Below are 18,031 nucleotides of genomic sequence, written 5' to 3' on the forward strand. Positions count from 1 at the left end.
AATTTTGAAGAGTATAAGTTATTTTTTTTATAGTTGAATTGGTCTTGTGTTTCCTTGTGCCTGAGATTCAGATTATCCATTTTTGTCAGGAATACTATAGTGTACTCCTATTTTGTCATCCTTAGTTTGTCATATCTGGAGGGATATGATATCTATTTGTCTCAGTGCTAGTGATGTTAATCACTTGGTTAAGATGGTGTTTGCCAGATTTCAGTGCTGTAAAGTTAACATTTTCTCCCCTTTGAGCATCTGTTATTTTATCTTACTTATAATAATAATTGTTAATATGTTAGTTGTCCAAATGATGATTTTCTGATTTTTTAAAATATCTTCCAGATTTCTTAGTTAGCCCTTCTGTTTGTTTATGTCATTGTGAAATCATGGATCATTAATATATATATATTCTGTTATTAATTTTGAAACTCAAATTCTATATTTGGCAAGTTGGAGCTCCTTCAAACTGACTTCTGTATCTTTTGACACCTTCCTATCATTGTTTATAAGTACTTTCTTAAGATTCTTAGACCGTCATATTCCAGTCCCAGTCCTGGAACCAGTCTTGTATCCAAGAAACTCTTTTCTGTTAGTCGAGAAATATATTTTAAAACGGAAATCTTAAGTATGCTTATTGTTCCTAGAGTATCATTGCTTGCAAGCATTCTCATTGGACAGAGTTAGGAAACATATGGATTTGTATGTATTAATATATATTGTTATATATTTGCACCCATAATATATATGCATTAATTGCATATTAAACACTGTGATTACTGAAGAACTCCCAGGAATCAAACCATTTATATTTCTGGAATGGCATGATTACAGGCAGTGGATATACAGAACAGCCCAACAGAAGTAATGAATTTATTGAAAGGGATCCAGATAATTCAGTCATAATATTCTTTGTCCATCCACTGCTAGGTTGCATAGGAATTGCTTTGTCACCAGATTTAGAACCACTACTGGCTTGGGTTTGAAGTACCTGAGTATCAGAAGATTCAAAGTCTGCTTTTGGTTGTGGTCTCTTACTGTGAGCTAGTCATGTAACCACTCAGTGGATTCACCTTGCCTGCTGCCTAGACAGAACCAGTTTATCAAGATGGAGGAATTGAGATAAAGTAATTCACACCAAGCCAGCTGTGCTGTTACTCAGATCAGTCTCCCCAAGCATTTGGGGATAAGAGTTTTTTAGGAAAATTTGGTGGGTGGGGGGAAGCCAGTGAACCAGGAGTGCCTGATTGCTTAGGTAGGAGATGAAATCATAGGGAACTGAAGCTGTCCTCTTGTACTGGGTCTGTTCCTGGGTGGGGGCTACAAAATGAGATGAGCCAGTTAATCACTCTGGGTCTTGCCAGCTGATCCGTCAAGTGTAGGGTCTGCAAAATATCTCAAGCACTGATCTTAGGAGCAGTTTAGGGAAAGTCAGAATCTTGTAGCCTCTAACTGCATGACTCCTAAACCATAATTTCTGATCCTGTAGCTAATGTTAGTCTAGTTCCCAGGCAAAAAGGAGGTTTGTTTTTGGGAAAGGGCTGTTATGGTCTTTGTTTTAAACCGTAACCTGTAAATTGGCTGGGCGCGGTGGCTCACACCTGTAATCCTAGCACCTTCGGAGGTCCAGGCAGATGGATCACCTGAGGTCAGGAGTTGGAGACCAGCCTGGCCAACATGGTGAAACCTTGTCTCTACTAAAAATAGAAAAATTACTGTTGTGGTGTATGCCTGTAATCCCAGCTACTCAGGATGCTGAGGCAGGAGAATCGCTTGAATGCAGGAGGCAGAGGCTGCAGTGAGCTGAGCTCACGCCACTGGACACCAGCCTGGGTGGCAGAGCAAGACTCTGTCTCAAAAAAGAAAAAGCAACCTATAAACTAAGTTCCTTCCAAAGTTAGTTAAGCCTGTGCCCAGGAATGAGCAAGGACAGGTTGGAGGTTAGATGCAAGATGGAGTCAGTTAGGTTAGATCTCTTTCACTGCCTTAGTCATAATTTCGCAAAGGCAGTTTCAATCACTTAGATGCATACTGGTTATGTGACCAGCTTTAACAGACCCTACTGAAATCAGGTGCAAATCATGAAAATCATGAATTGAGTTATTCGTAAACAATGCTGACAGACTGATTCTGCTCCAAAACAACTCGCTGACTCATGGTTACAGAAAATTATTTATCTTTAGTTAATATATTCTATAGTGTAGGCAAATGTCAGTAGCTCTGGAGATAACCAGGTTGTCAGTACATATGAGCTGATGTCAATCCATGCTTTGCAGTGTATAATAAATAATATATAGTCATACACTTATAAACATATATCTACATATATTTCTGATCCTTTCTTAAAAGGTAGAAGTTCATGCTGATGATCTTGGTCCAATTAGGTTCACTACCACAGGGTTCATTCTAGCATTTCAGCTTTCTATATTTATAATTTTCTCTTCTGTTGGAAACCTAGCTTTCATGATCAAAATACACTTATTTGCATAGTCTTAGAATATATATGTACACACACACACACGCATGAAAATTGCTGAGAAAACAAATCTGCTAACTATATTTCTTTGAAATTCCCTTTGTCTTTCTCCCAAGAATATATACTGAAAATATAGTATATTCAAAGGTTATTTGGATTTGTTTAATTTTAGTTGTGATATTTCTTTGAAATACAGTTAAGTTCATTTACTTCTGTTTGTATTTCACTCCACTTTCCATCCTTACTATATATATATATTTTTGAATATATGACATATTAAACTGATTCTAAAAATCAGAGCTGTATAAAAAGTTAGAATCAATAACTGCTGCCTTTCAGCCTTTCTACAAATTTCCCTACCTTTGTCTTTTCCACTCCATTCCTACTTGCCCTCTGTAGGTTACCGGTTTTATTAGTCAGATTTATAGATACACATCTACATTTTCTTATTTTTACTCTCTTTCACAAAGGGTGGCTTTCTAGTAATTTTTTTCTGTACTTTGCTTTTTTTATTTAACAGTTTATCAGGAAAGTAGTTCTACAGAAGTTCATACAAGTCCTCATTTTTTTTTTTTTTTTACAGCTGCCTGAGACTTCATGTGGTTGTGTGGTAATTTAATCACTTTGTTATGTAATGACAAGTAGGTAGTTTCCATTATTTTGAAGTTGCAGCCAGTGCAGCAGTAACTAAGTTATGCCTGTGTATTTTCATATTATTAGAGGTGTACCTTCAGTGTAAATTCCTAGAAGTCAGATTGCTAGGTCAAAGATATGGATGGATAGTACCAAATAAACCACCCCAAAAGCAGTTTGTGTCTTCACCAACAACATGTAAATACGTCTGTTTTCCCCACAGCATCTCTCACAGAATGACTTTTCATAGTTTTTAATTTTTGCTAATATATTAGGTGAGAAATGTATCTCAGAATAGTTTTATTTATTAATGAGATTGACTATGTTTTCATATGTTTATTGGTAGACTAATACACGTATTAGTGAATAGTATATTTATATCTTCCGCTGGAAGACCCTTTTCTTCTATTAGGTGTTTGGCCTTTTTTGGTTCAGGTTATAAGACTTTGTTATGTATATTAGGAATACTAGTTTGTTACCTATGACTTGTGTTGCCTATGTTTTCTTACTGTTTTATGTTTGTTTGTTTGTTTTTTTACCATTCAAAAGTTTTTAGTTAAACTTAACAATTTTTAAAAATTACATCTAGATTTTTGAATCATAGTTAAAAGCTTCTCTCTACAACCAAGATATAAAGAAACTTTTCCATACTTTCTGAAAACACTTGTGTCATCGTTTTTTTTTACGTTTAGATTCTGAATCTGTTTGGAGTTTATTCTAGTATATGTTTTGAAATGTGGGTTTAATTTCATCCATCCAAATGGCTAGCCATGTGTCCCAGCCCTATTTTTAAAAATTTATCTGTCTTCTGGTGTATTTCTGTTTCTGTATTGTTACCACCTCTTTTTTGTAGAGGCGTTATGGTATGTTTTAATGTCTGATGTTTCTTTTCTTCCCCTCTCTTAGCTTTTTCATTGTTTTACAGAATATTTCTTCCTGTTTGTTTTTTCATAGGAATTTTAGTATCACTTTATTTAGCTCCGTAGAAAAGCTTCTTGGTATTTTTTACTGTAACTGCCTTTATCTTATAAATTATCTCAGGGAGAATTTACATCTTTATGATACTGATTTTAACTCTAGGTTTTGCTTAATTTTTCACAAGTTTATTTCTAAGCATTTTTTCAAAGTTGAAAATTTGTTTATAAAAATGAACTTTCAAATTAAACTTTTAATTTTGAGATATTCGTAATTATAGATTTATGTGCAGTTACAAGAAACATGTATTTAGCATCTGAAATCTAAAAATAAAAAATTTGAAAGTTCCAGGATTTGAAACTTTTTGAGCCATGATATGATGCTCAAAAGAAATGCTAATTGGAGCATTTTGGGCTTTGGATTTTCAGACTAGGAGTGCTAGTTGGTAAGTACAATGCAAATATTCCAAGGTAGGGAGGAGGATGGTTTGCAGAGCTTTCATGCCCTCTTTGGGCATGCATGCTCTCCTGATCCTCCCAGACCTCAGTGTGTTCACCAACCTGGAAACTCATTCAATCTTATTGTTCCAGGCGTTTTGTAGAGTTTACTCTCCAGGCCTCACCTACTTCCTGGAGGTTGGTGTGTGTGCAAAAGTTTCAACTCTCTGGTGGTCTTTTGACCAGCCTCATTCTGAGGTTTTGTAGGTGTCCCACCCTAAGTCACTTTATTGTATTTAGGTATGATCAAAAGAAACTTGCTATGAGTAACAAAAGATGCTGCTATCACTCAGGAAACTCCAAGGATTTTAGGAACTGTGTGTGAGGAACTGTAACCATTCCTTGCCCATTGCCTAGACAGAGCCGATTTATCAAGACGGGGAATTGCAATAGAGAAAGAGTAATACACGTAGAGCCAGCTGTGCTTGAGACCAGAGTTTTATTATTACTCACATCAGTCTCTCCAAGCATTTAGGGATCAGAGATTTGGTGGGTGAGGGAAGGCCAGTGAGTCAAGAGTGCTGATTAGTTGGGTCGTAGATGGAATCATAGGGAATTGAGCTGTCCTCTTTCGCTGAGTCAGTTCCTGGGCCAGGACCACAAGATCAGATGAGCCACTTAATTAACCTGGGTGGAGCCAGCTGATACATCAAAGTGCAGAGTCTGCAAAATATCTCAAGCACTGATCTTAGGAACCGTTTAGGGAGGATCAGAATTTTGTAGCCTCCAGCTGGATGACTCCTAAACCATAATTTCTAATCTTGTGGTTAATTTGTTAGTCCTACAAAGGCAGTCTCATCTCCAGGCAAGAAGGAGGTTTGTTTTGGGAAAGGGCTTTCATCTTTGTTTTAAGCTGTAAACTAAGTTTTTCCCAAAGTTAGTGTAGTCTGTTCCCAGAAATGAACAAGGACAGCTTGGAGGTTAGAAGCAAGATGGTTTGGTTTGGTAAGATCTTTCACTGTCTTGGCTATAATTTTGCAATGGCAGTTTCAGAACTTCGGACAGCGACCAAGTATATTTCTCAGACCACACTTCCTTTTCATGTGTAGTGTTATTGTTGCAGAACTTTCTCCTTAGTTCAGCTAAAAGCAGGCTCTTGTCACACAACCAGGAGAGATTAGGCTTGTGGGCATATAGATGGGTGAGGAAAACATAATTTATTAGGTGAAAAGGAAAAATAGCAGAGCAAGAAAGAATCCTGCTAGCAGGTTTCCTGCCTCACAGATTGAATCCCAGGTCACCACCCAGAGACAAGAGAGGCCAGGCTCCTCCCCACTGCAAATGGCACAGAATTCCTGAGGCTTCACCCCATTCTCCCAGTGTGCAGGTGGGCATTATTTAGAAAGAGTCAGTCAGGAAAGGGCAGGCTTCATCCAGGATTGGCAGTCTGTTTTTTCAGCCTACAGTTTGTTTTAGGCTTGAAAAAGGGGTTTTGCCTGGGGGATCCTTGGTTTCCTCCTATCTCTGTAATTTTCCCCTCTAAAGAAATACATCTAACTGCCATAAGGATAAGGAGGAAGATTAATCTTAACTGCTTCCTGCTGACAGGGTGTGCTGTTTTGCTAAAACATCAGTCAGATTTCCCTGAGAGGCCTACCTATGGGTCTCAGCAAAAGGGGCCATTATCCCAGCCTCTGGTTTCATGACCATTTGGAGTTTGATGGCTGAAAGCAAGAAGAGACAAACTGGGTTATTAGAAAACATGTATCAAAATAAGGGGAGAGGGGTAAGGACAGCTCAAAAACCTTGAAACCTTTTACCAGTCTGTTCAGGGGGATAGCAGCAAAAGCTTCTAAGGCCTAATAAACAGGCATAAATGAGGCAAAAACAGATTTTGAGAGGAATCTATTTGCTTTTAATTACTGGTGTTCCATGAGGAAAACAGAGGTCTCTTCCCTCTCATGTGTGTTGAGAGTGGCAAGGAAAAATGGAGAAAAATAATTCAGTCAGCTGAGAAAAAGACTTTTTTCAGCGAAATAAGGTCCAAGAAAATAAAAACATAAATACCTTTTAAATATACCTGTAACTTGGATATCCACTTTTAATTAAGCTGAGCATTCTTTAAGAAAACCCTCTTAAATCTCATTACCGGACTTTAGCCATGCCAAGTGGCCAATACTTCTGGATTTCAAACTTTACAAAGGTTCAAAAAAAGGAAAATTCAAGGTGGTTCATGGAGAAGAAGAGAGTCAACAAATAGCAAAGGTTGCACAGATATCAAACCAGAAAGAACTCATTCTCTAAGCCAGGATTGAATCCCAGGCCACAAATGTAAAATGGCAGAGGCTAGAACAAAACATTGCCATGTTATGCCACGTGGTTATAGGTCTGGCTCCCAAGGATGTAAAACAGGTTGGAGGCCTGCAGCAAAATTTGCTACTTACCATATAGAAAGTCATATAAATCAGACCAGATTGGCTACAACTTAAGACCAACATCACAAATCCTTTTTCGTAGTTAAAATTTTACAGAGAATATAAACAGTAATAGTTGGGATCTTGGCCTAGTAAAATATTTTTTAAAAAGAAAAAAAAAAATCCTCTCACATAAAAGTTAACTGCTAATAGGGTAGAGAAAAAGAAGTTCAAAGTGTTAAAATGTGTGCACTGAATGAAGAGACCCCCCAAGCAGGCTTTGTGTGAACAAAATGGCTCTTTATTCACCTGGGTGCAGGCAGGCTGAGGCCGAAAAGGGCATCAGTGAAGGCCGGTGGGATAGGAATTGGTTTTATAGGTTTGGGGTGGACAGTGGAAAGTTACAGTTTAGTGCCGTTTTTTGCAAACTGAGGCGAGGGTCATATGAGTGTAGATGTAGTCATGAGGTTGACCAAGGTCGGTGACAAAGTCCAATGGCTTTATCAATTAGGGCCAGAATAAGGAACAGTAGAGAATGTCTCAAAGTTAAGTAGGTGCCTCAGGGGTTGACCATTTCTACAGTCTTCTAGTTATTTTAGATTTTCCAGGAACTCATCTGGAGTGTCCTTGCAGGTCACAGAGGTAACATGGCATCCATGGAACCAGCATAAAAGACCTTACACAAAGTGCCAGGGTATCCCTGAAGGAAGAACCTCTTTTTATATATATATATGCAAATGAATTTCTTTCCTCCTGGCCCAGACCAAATGGTAGTCTGGCCAGTCAGCCACAGGACACAGGCCCCGAGGCCGCCTTGGGGCCTGGGCAGTGGTTGTGGCTCATCCCCACCTTGAGTGGCCATTGGACACTGCACACACATGTGGCAGACAAGGCCATACACCTAAGCCTGTAGGAAGGGGAGCAGGGAGGGAGCCATCACTGTCCAGCCGGTCCTGAGCCTGTGCCTGGAGCCATGAAAGTGGGTGTGGACCACCTCTAGTATTAGAAAAGATAGGTGTGGTAACTGTTTTGGGGAGGAGGAACAAGAAGAATGCCGTAGGACAAAAGGCCCAGAAACACAGAAGGGAAAGTGTTCGCATTTCACTCACTCTTCCTTTGGGCCTACATTGTATAGTGAAGATGTTGCAGAATTTTCTCCTTAGTTCAGTTAAAAAAGATTAGGCTCATGGACACCTACAGGGGTGAGGAAAGTGGAATTTATTGGGCAAAAAGGAAAAATAACACTCAGCAAAGTGAGAGAGAGTCCTGCTAGCAGATAAAGTACAGTTCATACTTCCTATTTTGTCACAGCATAGTAGAAAGGTATACATGCAAAGGTCTGGATTTAATGCAGTCAATTTGTATAGCCTTAAGGGCATCATTGTATTATTCAACTATACAATTTCAGAAATTCTTTTAGAGATGGCTCATTGGTAATAAACTTCGTTTTTGTTTATGATGTTGTGAGAAAGCTTTTTGGGGTTCTGAATTTTAGGTTTTCTTTTCTCAATTTTTTTTAAGATTATTGACATCCTTTTTGTTCTAGCTTCTTTCTACTGCTCTTGAAAAGCATTTTGCCTCTTTAGTTGGTGTTTCTAAATGAATTATCCTTTCATCTGATTTTAAGATCTGTTTACTTTATAGACAAAAACATGGCTTCATCTTAGTGTGTCTAATTGTAGATTTCTTTTTAATTATCTTACTTGATCAGAATAATTTCTGCGTCTGTATTCAGTTCTGGAAAATTCTCAGCCATCAATTCTTCAAATATTTCTTCTTTTGTTTCTTGCTCTTTTCTTCTGAGCCTCTGGCCATGTTTCAAACTGTTATTCTTTTATACCTCTTAAATTGTTTTTCAATTTTTTTTGTCCATTTGGCTTTTACCCTACATTCTGGGTAGTTCTTTCAGATTTCTCTTATAGTTTGTAAATTCTGTTTTCAGTTTCCCTCCTTGTGGTCCCCGGGCTTAATTCTTCAAATCCCAGTTCAATTACTTGTTTTGTCTAGGTATTGTCCTCCTCTTTCCCCCTGCCCTGTGCTTTTAAATTTTGTTTATCATTACATCTCTGAGTTCACCTTCCTGTTTGTCTGTTAAGTCTTTGAAAATTATCTTACTTTCTTGTGAGTTGTTAACAAAGAGAGTCAAACTCTATAAAATATTTTAAGAAATTTATTTGGAGCCAAATAAACTTTTTTCTAAAGAGGTTTATTTGGAGCCAAAAAAAAAAAAAAGAGAGAGTGACCATGGCCCGAGGCACAGTCTCAAGAGGTCCTGAGAACATGTGCCCAAGGTGGTTGGGTTACAGATTGGTTTTACACATTTTAAGGAGACATAAGACATCCATCAGTACTTATGAAGTTTACATTGATTCAGTCTGGAAAGGCAGGACCGAAGGGTGGGGACAGAGGGTGGAAATGGGGATTGGCTTACAGGTCACACATGGATTCAGAGATTTTTTGATTGGCTCTTGGTTCAAAGAGTTAAGTTACTATCTAAAAACCTGGAATTAATAGAAAGGAGTGGCTACATTAAGATAAGGGGTTGTGGAGACCAAAGTTTTTATGTAGATGGAGTCTCATAGGTGGCCACCTTTAGAGGCAGTAGATGGCAGATGTTTCCTAATTAGGCTGGACTCTCAGTTAATCTATTCAGGATTGGGAGGGCCTGGAAGGGGAAGGGTATAGTTATGCTAATACAGATGCAAAATTTTCCCCAGAAAAGACTGCTTTGCAGGGTCATTTCAAAATATGACAGAAAACATATTTGGGGGTAAAATATGTTGGCGTCCTTCATCTGTCATGTGACATTATTCCAGAGTCAGGTTGAAAAGAGAGATTATATAGGGTTAAATAAAACCTATATAGTGTTAAATAAAATCCATCTGATGAGATTGTTATTGTTTGTAGGGCCTGACTCTCCATCTTCTTAAATAGGAATTTGGGCAAGAAAGAATTAGAACTAAGAGTTTAGTTCTCAGAGTGAAGCAGTGCTTTCAAATCTGACTCTTACCTTCCATCTAGTTTTATCAAAGCAGGGGTATACTGTAGTATGCACTACAGTACCTTAGTACATTTTAGTTTATGCGTTTAGCATTTTGGTATAGTTATTGGTGAATTTGTGCCAGCAACTAAGTAATATGTATTTAGGACCACAAACCTTTGATTTTTATAGGATTAATATTCTAACATTTTTCAAGTTTACTGCCTTTTTATCTGATTTTATTATTTTGTTTGTCTAATGAATATATCAAACTCTTTGGCATGTGTATGTTACTGCCTCTTAATCTGATAATTACTATTAAATAGTTAAGAACTATTCCAGTAATTCAAGGGTAGAAGGCTACAATGTAGGGATAATGAAAAAGTAACTAATTTTTTATTTGATAATTATTTTCAAATTATTATTTGATTTTTAGAGCTTATTTTAAAAACCATTATTAGTTTTAATTATTCTGTGAATGAATTTGGTTTCTATTTTCATGTTAAAAGAAAAATTGGAAAACATCTCAAAATTACAGTTTTTTACCATTTGTAATTATTTTACTGTGATTAACTTCTGAAGGTAAATGCTCAACATTTGAGTATTCTGTGCAAAAGAAAAGTATTGTTTATTCTAAGTTATGTGTATTTTCTTATTGTCATTTTAGACAAAGAAACAGCCTTGGTATAATAGCACATTAGCGTCAAGACGAAAACGACTTACTGCTCATTTTGAAGACTTGGAGCAGTGTTACTTTTCTACAAGGATGTCTCGTATCTCAGGTACATATCCAGACCTTCTCAAATTATCTCAGATCTATATTTCAGATCTGTTTCTAGATTTTCATGCTGAATTTATGGAAAATTCTAATTGCAAAGGGAAAGGGTGTATTTTTTTGACATCGTCTACCATATCATCATGGAGGTTTGTAGTGATCTTTGAGAATACTACTTTCCTATGACTGTTTTTTATTCTATATTTGCGAATTCTGATAAAGGTAAAAAGAAAGTCAGCCATGAACATGTAGCTAGCAAAAGTAAGTTTCATTCAGTTGCCTCCTAATACTTAACGTTAAATAAACATTAAGTTCTAAGCATGGTCCTCTGTGCTAAGAATAAAAAGATGAAAGAACTGATTTCTGTCTTTAAAGAGTGTTGTAAATTGAGTCAGGGAAAGCAACAAACAGTTCTCTGTGATATTGTATGTTATATAAATTTACAGGAATATCATGAGAATGGATAATATCTACCAATACAACTGTATTTCAGGCCGAGCTGAAAATGGGGAGGTATAAGGGAATGATCAGTGTAGGGATTTCAGAGGAGTTCTCTGTGCGCCATTCTAGTATGAATTAACTGAAAAAGATAATTAGAAACATGTTCAAAGTAGAGGAAATAACGTATGTAAAGACATGGATGTGATAGCATAGGATATTTCTATTACTGTAAGGAAGTAATTTAGTTTTTTTCTCTTTTTCCTAACTGTGTTCTTCAGTCTTTCTCAGTGTCTTTTCTCATCAGTGAAGTAGACATTAACACTAACCCTAATAAGTTTTTTAATGGTTGTAAGTGGTGTGTGTAAGGCACAATGCTTGGTACATGTTGGGTGCTCAACTAATTCATGTCCTTAATAGGGCATCTGCTCAAAGTAAACCCCACCAAGGGGAAAAAAAAAGTCTGATATTTTATTGGTTGTTAAAAACCAGGTGTTGGTTTTCTCTTGAATAAATATGTTTATATTACTTAAAATCTACATATTGCTTAGATCCTATAGACTGATTTGCCTCAGGATTGGTGGTATAGGAAAAGATATTAGATTTACAAAGCATTTTTCCTCTGAAAACCAAGGGAGAAGCCAAGATTTGTGTGTTTGAAATGAACAACAAACAGTTTTTATACATGGAAAATTTTTATTTATTGCCTGGGAATTAAGCCCCTTATTGTGCTTGTGTAATAATCTATAAATATAAACTACAATAGGAAGTTGTTAAGTTGAACGTTGCCTGATACCTGCATTCTGACTAGTAGAATGTTAACCCTTCATTCATTATTTGTTGGTATAATGTTGTAATACAACTATAGGCAAGTGGCAGACCTTAATAAAAAGAGATGGTAAAGAGATTGGGGGAGGCTATTATTATTAATAATTTTTAGGTCAGTAACAGCATAGGCATGGTATGGAATAGTAAAGGTAATCACAAGCCAGTTTATTTTGGGAGGTGTAGCTTTACAGGAGAGTAGATTAATAAATTAAAACCAGGAGGAAAATTAGATAGGCTTTTATTTGTGTGGGTATGGCTGTATTGTACCTAAAACATGTCTCTAGTTGTCAGGAATCTTAAGTTAGCTAGCTACTATAATTGTATTGGTAGATTGTAAGTTCCTCCTAGTACCTTTGACTGTAAAGGGGAAATTATAACTTCTCTGAAATGGAGTACCTAAGAGGTTGATTTTCCTTTGTATATGTTCACATGAGAATCTGTAAATCCATCTGTATTCCCTAACTTTTATTTCCAACTATGAAAATGAGAGATGAATATTAAAGAACGATTACTTTGGAGTTTTAATTATAGTTGAAAGAGGGGTTTAATTATAAAGAAAGAAGACAATGAATACACTTTTACAAACCAATTTGTAATTAGGATAGGAGAGGTGATATGTATGGATATAGATCATAAAACCCCATGCAAGCAAAATCCTTTTTGTAACCTCATAAGTTAAAACCAATTACTAGACTTTCAGATGTGAAATAACTACTTTTATTGTTTTCCTTATGGTTTCTGTTGAAAGTAGCTATTAATGAGCTTATATGATAGGCAGAAATCTAGTTAGCCTAGAACAGGATTATGGTCTCCCAACAGAATACATAATACTAAATGCTTGTGAGTTTTATGTACTTAGGAATTGATGGCAAAATGGGAAAGGATAGGATAACATTGAAACAGTTTTTAAATTAATAAAACCAACTATCTTTCCAGTATGTAGAATGTTAAATAACTCACAGTGATAGGATTCCATATAAAAAGAATCATTAACTATTATATGCAGTACAGTTGTGGCTTTTATTTTTGCAAATAACCCATGTTTTATTTATAATGTGCAGAATTTCCTGAGAATAATTTTTGTGGAGCAAGAGTTTTATCTCAATACTGTTAAGATATTCCGTTAGGTAATTCCTTTTGCTCTCTTTAGAATGGAAGCACTACTAATTGGACCCTTTAAATCTAGGTGCTTTGATGGATTTGATTAGTGTTTAAATCTTTAAAATTTGTAAAATATCAAGGACAAAAGCTCAGTTTCCTCAAGTAATGTTATTTATTATTTTTTATATTGTTAGATAAATTCCATCAACCTAATATCTCCAGATAACAAATTCTTTACTGTACATTATATTATCTGTATAACTCTTTTAACTTAATGATTCTTGCATCTTACTTTTATTATGCTTAGTGTTACTTCAGATGGCATTTAAGAAGGGAAATCATGAAAGTTTACCTTCAAAAAGTTGTGTGTGTGTATATATACAAGCTTAGAATAAGGAAACTATGAAAATACAGTGGTATAGCAAACTTAGTTTCAATCTAGGAAGCTAAAGTGCACATCGTTTTTTTGTTTTTTTTTCTTTCATTCTTCAGAACAGAAAATATAAATTCAAATGACACAGTGCTGGAAAGCAATGATTTTTTAAATTTATGCTTTTACTGTAGGTCTGCTTCTATTAATAGACCAGAGAATAGATTAATTGTATTCTCAATTACTTCATAAACTGATTTTATGTTTTAAATCCCACATGATTTAGCTTTGAATAGTTTACTGAAGTGGACTATACCGAAGGTATCTGTATAGTGTTCCACTGGCTGGAATTGTTTTTTCATGTTTCACCAAGAGATTTGAACGAAAATTTATTTTTTTCTTGATAAAGGCACTCTTTGGGATACATGGGAGCCATTTTAAACTTCGTTTTGTTTGTTTGTTTTTTAGCATTAATAGTTCATAACATTGCAGTTTTCTATTCTCTTCCTGTAATATGATTTGAAAGATTTCAGTGTATTATTTGAGCAAATATTTCTTCTTACTTATAAACCATTTTATCTAAAATGTTATTGTAAACTAGATTTTAACAATAAACATGGGCATAAATATGTATGCCAGTAAACATAGTCCTTCAAACTAACAAATACCCATCCACTGTATGTACTCTTCTTTGCATCCTCACCCTCTCCATTGATGGATTTTTTTTGTTTTAATGACTTTTCTCTCAAATAGTAACTCTTTTATTATTTTTATTTTTCCATGACATTATTACCAAAAAAATGAGAATTTACAGTGGAAAGAGACAGTGTCTTCAAAGAACCGAGACATTTTTTATTAAAGCTGAAAAATTAACTAAGTTGTGCAAACTAGTCTTTAATAAAATCTTTAAAACTTTGTATTTAGAATATAACTTTTATTTTTTGGATATGGCTCTTTGACTTACTTTGTAGTTCATCTATTTTTTTTTTTTTTTTTCATATAGATGACAGTCGAACTGCAAGCCAGTTGGATGAATTTCAGGAATGCTTGTCCAAGTTTACTCGATATAATTCAGTACGACCTTTAGCCACATTGTCATATGCTAGTGATCTCTATAATGGCTCCAGTATAGTCTCTAGGTAAGTATTGGATGTACTTCTCACTATTTTCTTTTGTATGAACGTCTAGAATTGAATTGGAGAAGCACTTATAGCATTATTGTTAAAAGTCTGGGTTCTGAAGTAGCCTGCCAATTATTCTGTGATTTTAGGCAAGCTCCTGAGTTTCTATATGCCAAATTTCTTCATCTCTAAAATGGAATAATTGGTAGTATCCATCTCATAGGGTTTTAGCGTTTTTGTAGTATCTATGTCTGATTTTGAAGACATGAGTCAAAACACATGAGTATCCTCTTCTCATAAGTGCTCCCACCTCTGTAGTTTTCTGGAAGCTTGTATAGAATTGATATTGTTTCTTATTTAAATATTTTGTAGAATTTGCCAGCGAAGCTTCCAGAAAATAATTTTTACTACCAATTCAATTTTCTTAAGAGATTTAGGGTTAATGAAATTATCCATTTCTTCTTGATTCAGCATTATTATTAGTTTGTATCTTTTAAGACATTTGCCCATCTCATCAGGGCTGTCGAACTTTCTGGTGGACAATTATTCACAATATTGCCTTATTATTCCTTTAATATCTTTGGATTCAATGATGATTTTCCCTCTTTCATACCTGATAATGGATTTTGTTTCTTCTTATCTTTTTCCTGAAAAGTCTAGCTTAGAAGTTTATCAGTTTTATTGATCCTCCCAGGTAGCCAGCTCTTGGTTTTATTGATAGTTTGTATTTTTGTATTATCATTAATCTTTGCTCTTAATAATTTTCATTCTTCTGCATTTTGAAGGCTTAATTTGCTCTTATCTGCTAATTTCTTAAAGTAAAAATTGAGGTCGTTTGGTTGATACATTTATTCTTTTCTAATACATTTTGTGCTATATACATTTCCCTCTAAATACTTTATTAACCGCATCACATAAATGCTGATGCAGTACTTTTCCATTTAATTTAGTTAAAAGTACTTTTTTAGCTATTCTTTTTATTTTTAAAAAAGTTTTTTTAATTGACAGATAAAATTGTGTGTATTTATTGCATACAGCATGTTTTGAAGTATATATTAAATTATCTTTTAATTTCCATCTTGATTTTTCTCTTTGACCCATGATTACTGAGGCTGTTACTAGTTTTCAAATATTGGGATTTTCCAGTTACCTTTATGTTACTGATTTTTTTTTATTTTTAAGAGATGGGATCTCATTATGCTGCCTAGTCCTCAAACTCCTGGGATCATGCATTCCTCTGGCCTCAGCCTCCCAAGTAGCTGGGACTACTACTGTACTCAGCTTGATTTATATTATTTTCATCATTATTTGAAATATTTAATGAAATTTTATAATATACAGGAAAATAGAATGGAGTAATTTTTCACATAACCATCACCCACAGTCAGCAGTAGTTAAGATTTTGCTGTACATGATTCATGTGTCCTCTTCATTTTGATTATTTTTTGCTTTAAGTATTTTATTTTATTTTTTCTGTGCTGCCTGACCATGTTTTTTTTTTAAATTATTTTTTAATATTTTCAACTTCTTTTATATTAAAGGGTACACATGCAGGTCTGTTACATGGGTATATTGCATGACCCTGTATTCTGAAACTTTACTGAATTTATCAGTTCCAGGAGCCTTTTGGCAGAGTCTTTAGGGTTTTCTGTGTATAGAATCATATTGTCAGTGAAAAGAGATAATTTGACTTATTCTTTTCCGACGTGGATGCCATTTCTTTCTTTCTATTGACAGATTGCTCTGGTTAGGACTTCCAGTAGTATGTTGAATAGGAGTGATGAAAGTGGGCATCCTTGTCTTGTTCTAGTTGTCAGAGGGCAATGGTTTCAGCTTTTACCCATTCAGTATTATGTTGGATATGAGTTTGTCATACATGGCTCTTACTATTTTGGGTTGTATTCTTTTGATGCCTAGTCTGTTGAGGGTTGTTATCATGAAGGGATGTTGGATTTTATCAAAGACTTTTTCTGCATCTGTTGACTTGATATTATGTTTTTTGGTTTTTTTATTCTTTTTATGTGGTGAATCACATTTATTGATTTGCATATTTTGAATCAAGCTTTGTATTGCAGGAATAAAGCATACTTGATTATGGCAAATTAACTTTTGGTGTGCTCCTGGGTTCAGCTTGCAAGTATTTTGCTGAGAATTTCTGTGCCTGTGTTTATGAGCAATGTTGGCCTGCAGTTTTCTTTTATCATTGTGTCTCTACCAGATTTTGGTATCAGGCTGATTCTGGATTCATAGAATGAATTAGGGAGAAACCCCTCCCTGTTTTTTTTGGAAGTTTCAGTAGGATTGGTATCAGTTCTTTGTACATCTGTTAGAATTTGTCTGTGAATCATCTGGTCCAGGGCTCTTTTTGATTGGTAGTTTGTTTTGTTTTGTTTAAATTACTGATTGAATTTCTGAACTTGTTACTGGTCTGTTCAGGTTTTCAGTTTCTTATTGATTGACCCTTGGAGGAGGGTGTGTGTGTTTCCAAGAATTTATCCATTTCCTCTAGATTTTCTAGTCTGTGTGCATAGATCTAGATGTTCATAATAATCTCTGAGGATCTTTTGTATTTCTGTGGGATTGGTTGTATTGTCATCTTTGTCATTTCTGATTGCACTTATTTTGAAGTTCTCTTTTTTTTTCTTTGTTAATCTTGCTAGTGGTTTATCAATCTTGTTTATTCTTTTGGAGAACCAGCTCTTGGTTTTATTGATCTTTTGTATGGACTTTTGGGTCTCAATTTCATTCAGTTCTTCTCTGATTTTAGTTTTTTCTTCTAGCTTTGGGATTAGATTGTTCTTTTCTTGTAGTTCTTCTACATATGATGTTAGGTCACTAATTTGAAATATTTCTAACCTCTTGATGAAGGCATTTAGTACTATAAATTTTCCTCTCTACATTGCTTTAGCTGCATCCAAATATTTTGATAAGTTGTATCTCTATTTTCATTAATATCAAAGAATTTTTTTCATTCCTGCCTTAATTTCTTTGTTTATCCAAGGGTTATTCAGGAGCAAGTTGTTTAATTTTTATGTCTTTGTGTAGTTTTGAGAGATCTTCTTGATATGGATTTTTATTTTTACTCACAGTGGTCCAAGAGTATGCTTGGTGTGATTTCAATTTTTTTTTAAATTTATTGAGACTTGCTTTAGAGCCAAGCAGATGGTCTGTCCTAAAACATGTTCCCTGTACAGATGAGAAATTTGTATATTCAGTGGTTGTTGGGTGTAGTACTCTGTGTATGTGTATCCAGTTGATCAAGTGTAGAATTTAAGTCCAGAATTTCATTGTTAGTTTTCTGCCTCCATGATCTGTCTAATGGTGTGAGTGGGGTGTTGAAATCCCCCACTATTACTGTGTGGCTAAGTCTTGTCGTAAGTCAAGAATAATTTGTTTTATGAATCTGGGTGCTCCAATGTTGGGTGTGTGTATGCTTAAGTAATTTAAAACAAATCTCAGAAACTAATTTGCATCTCTTAAAATGAACATTGTAGAGCCACAGGGATGTACCACATCTAAGAAAATTAACAGTAATTCCTTGGTGTAATCAAA

The 18,031-nt window shown here is 35.1% G+C and overlaps 1 protein-coding gene across 9 annotated transcripts in view; it reads left to right on the plus strand.

Annotated features, from left to right (window-relative positions):
* The window catches only part of COP1 (COP1 E3 ubiquitin ligase), a 222,101-nt gene that overhangs the window by 91,545 nt on the left and 112,525 nt on the right, over nucleotides 1-18,031 (plus strand). For 5 of the 9 annotated variants that reach the window (XM_032291323.1, XM_032291328.1, XM_032291329.1 and 2 more), the window contains 2 exons: nucleotides 10,514-10,628; nucleotides 14,362-14,497. In XM_032291323.1, the coding sequence (XP_032147214.1) occupies nucleotides 10,514-10,628; nucleotides 14,362-14,497 (251 nt within the window). Of the gene's footprint in view, nucleotides 1-3,050; nucleotides 3,078-10,513; nucleotides 10,629-14,361; nucleotides 14,498-18,031 lie in introns of all 9 variants that reach the window. The other 4 variants (XM_032291321.1, XM_032291326.1, XM_032291327.1 and 1 more) reach the window with 1 other exon arrangement.

Source organism: Sapajus apella, unplaced genomic scaffold (genome assembly GCF_009761245.1).
Source record: "Sapajus apella isolate SASKATOON/1434 unplaced genomic scaffold, GSC_monkey_1.0 scaffold25, whole genome shotgun sequence".
NCBI classification, from domain to species: Eukaryota; Metazoa; Chordata; class Mammalia; order Primates; family Cebidae; genus Sapajus; species Sapajus apella.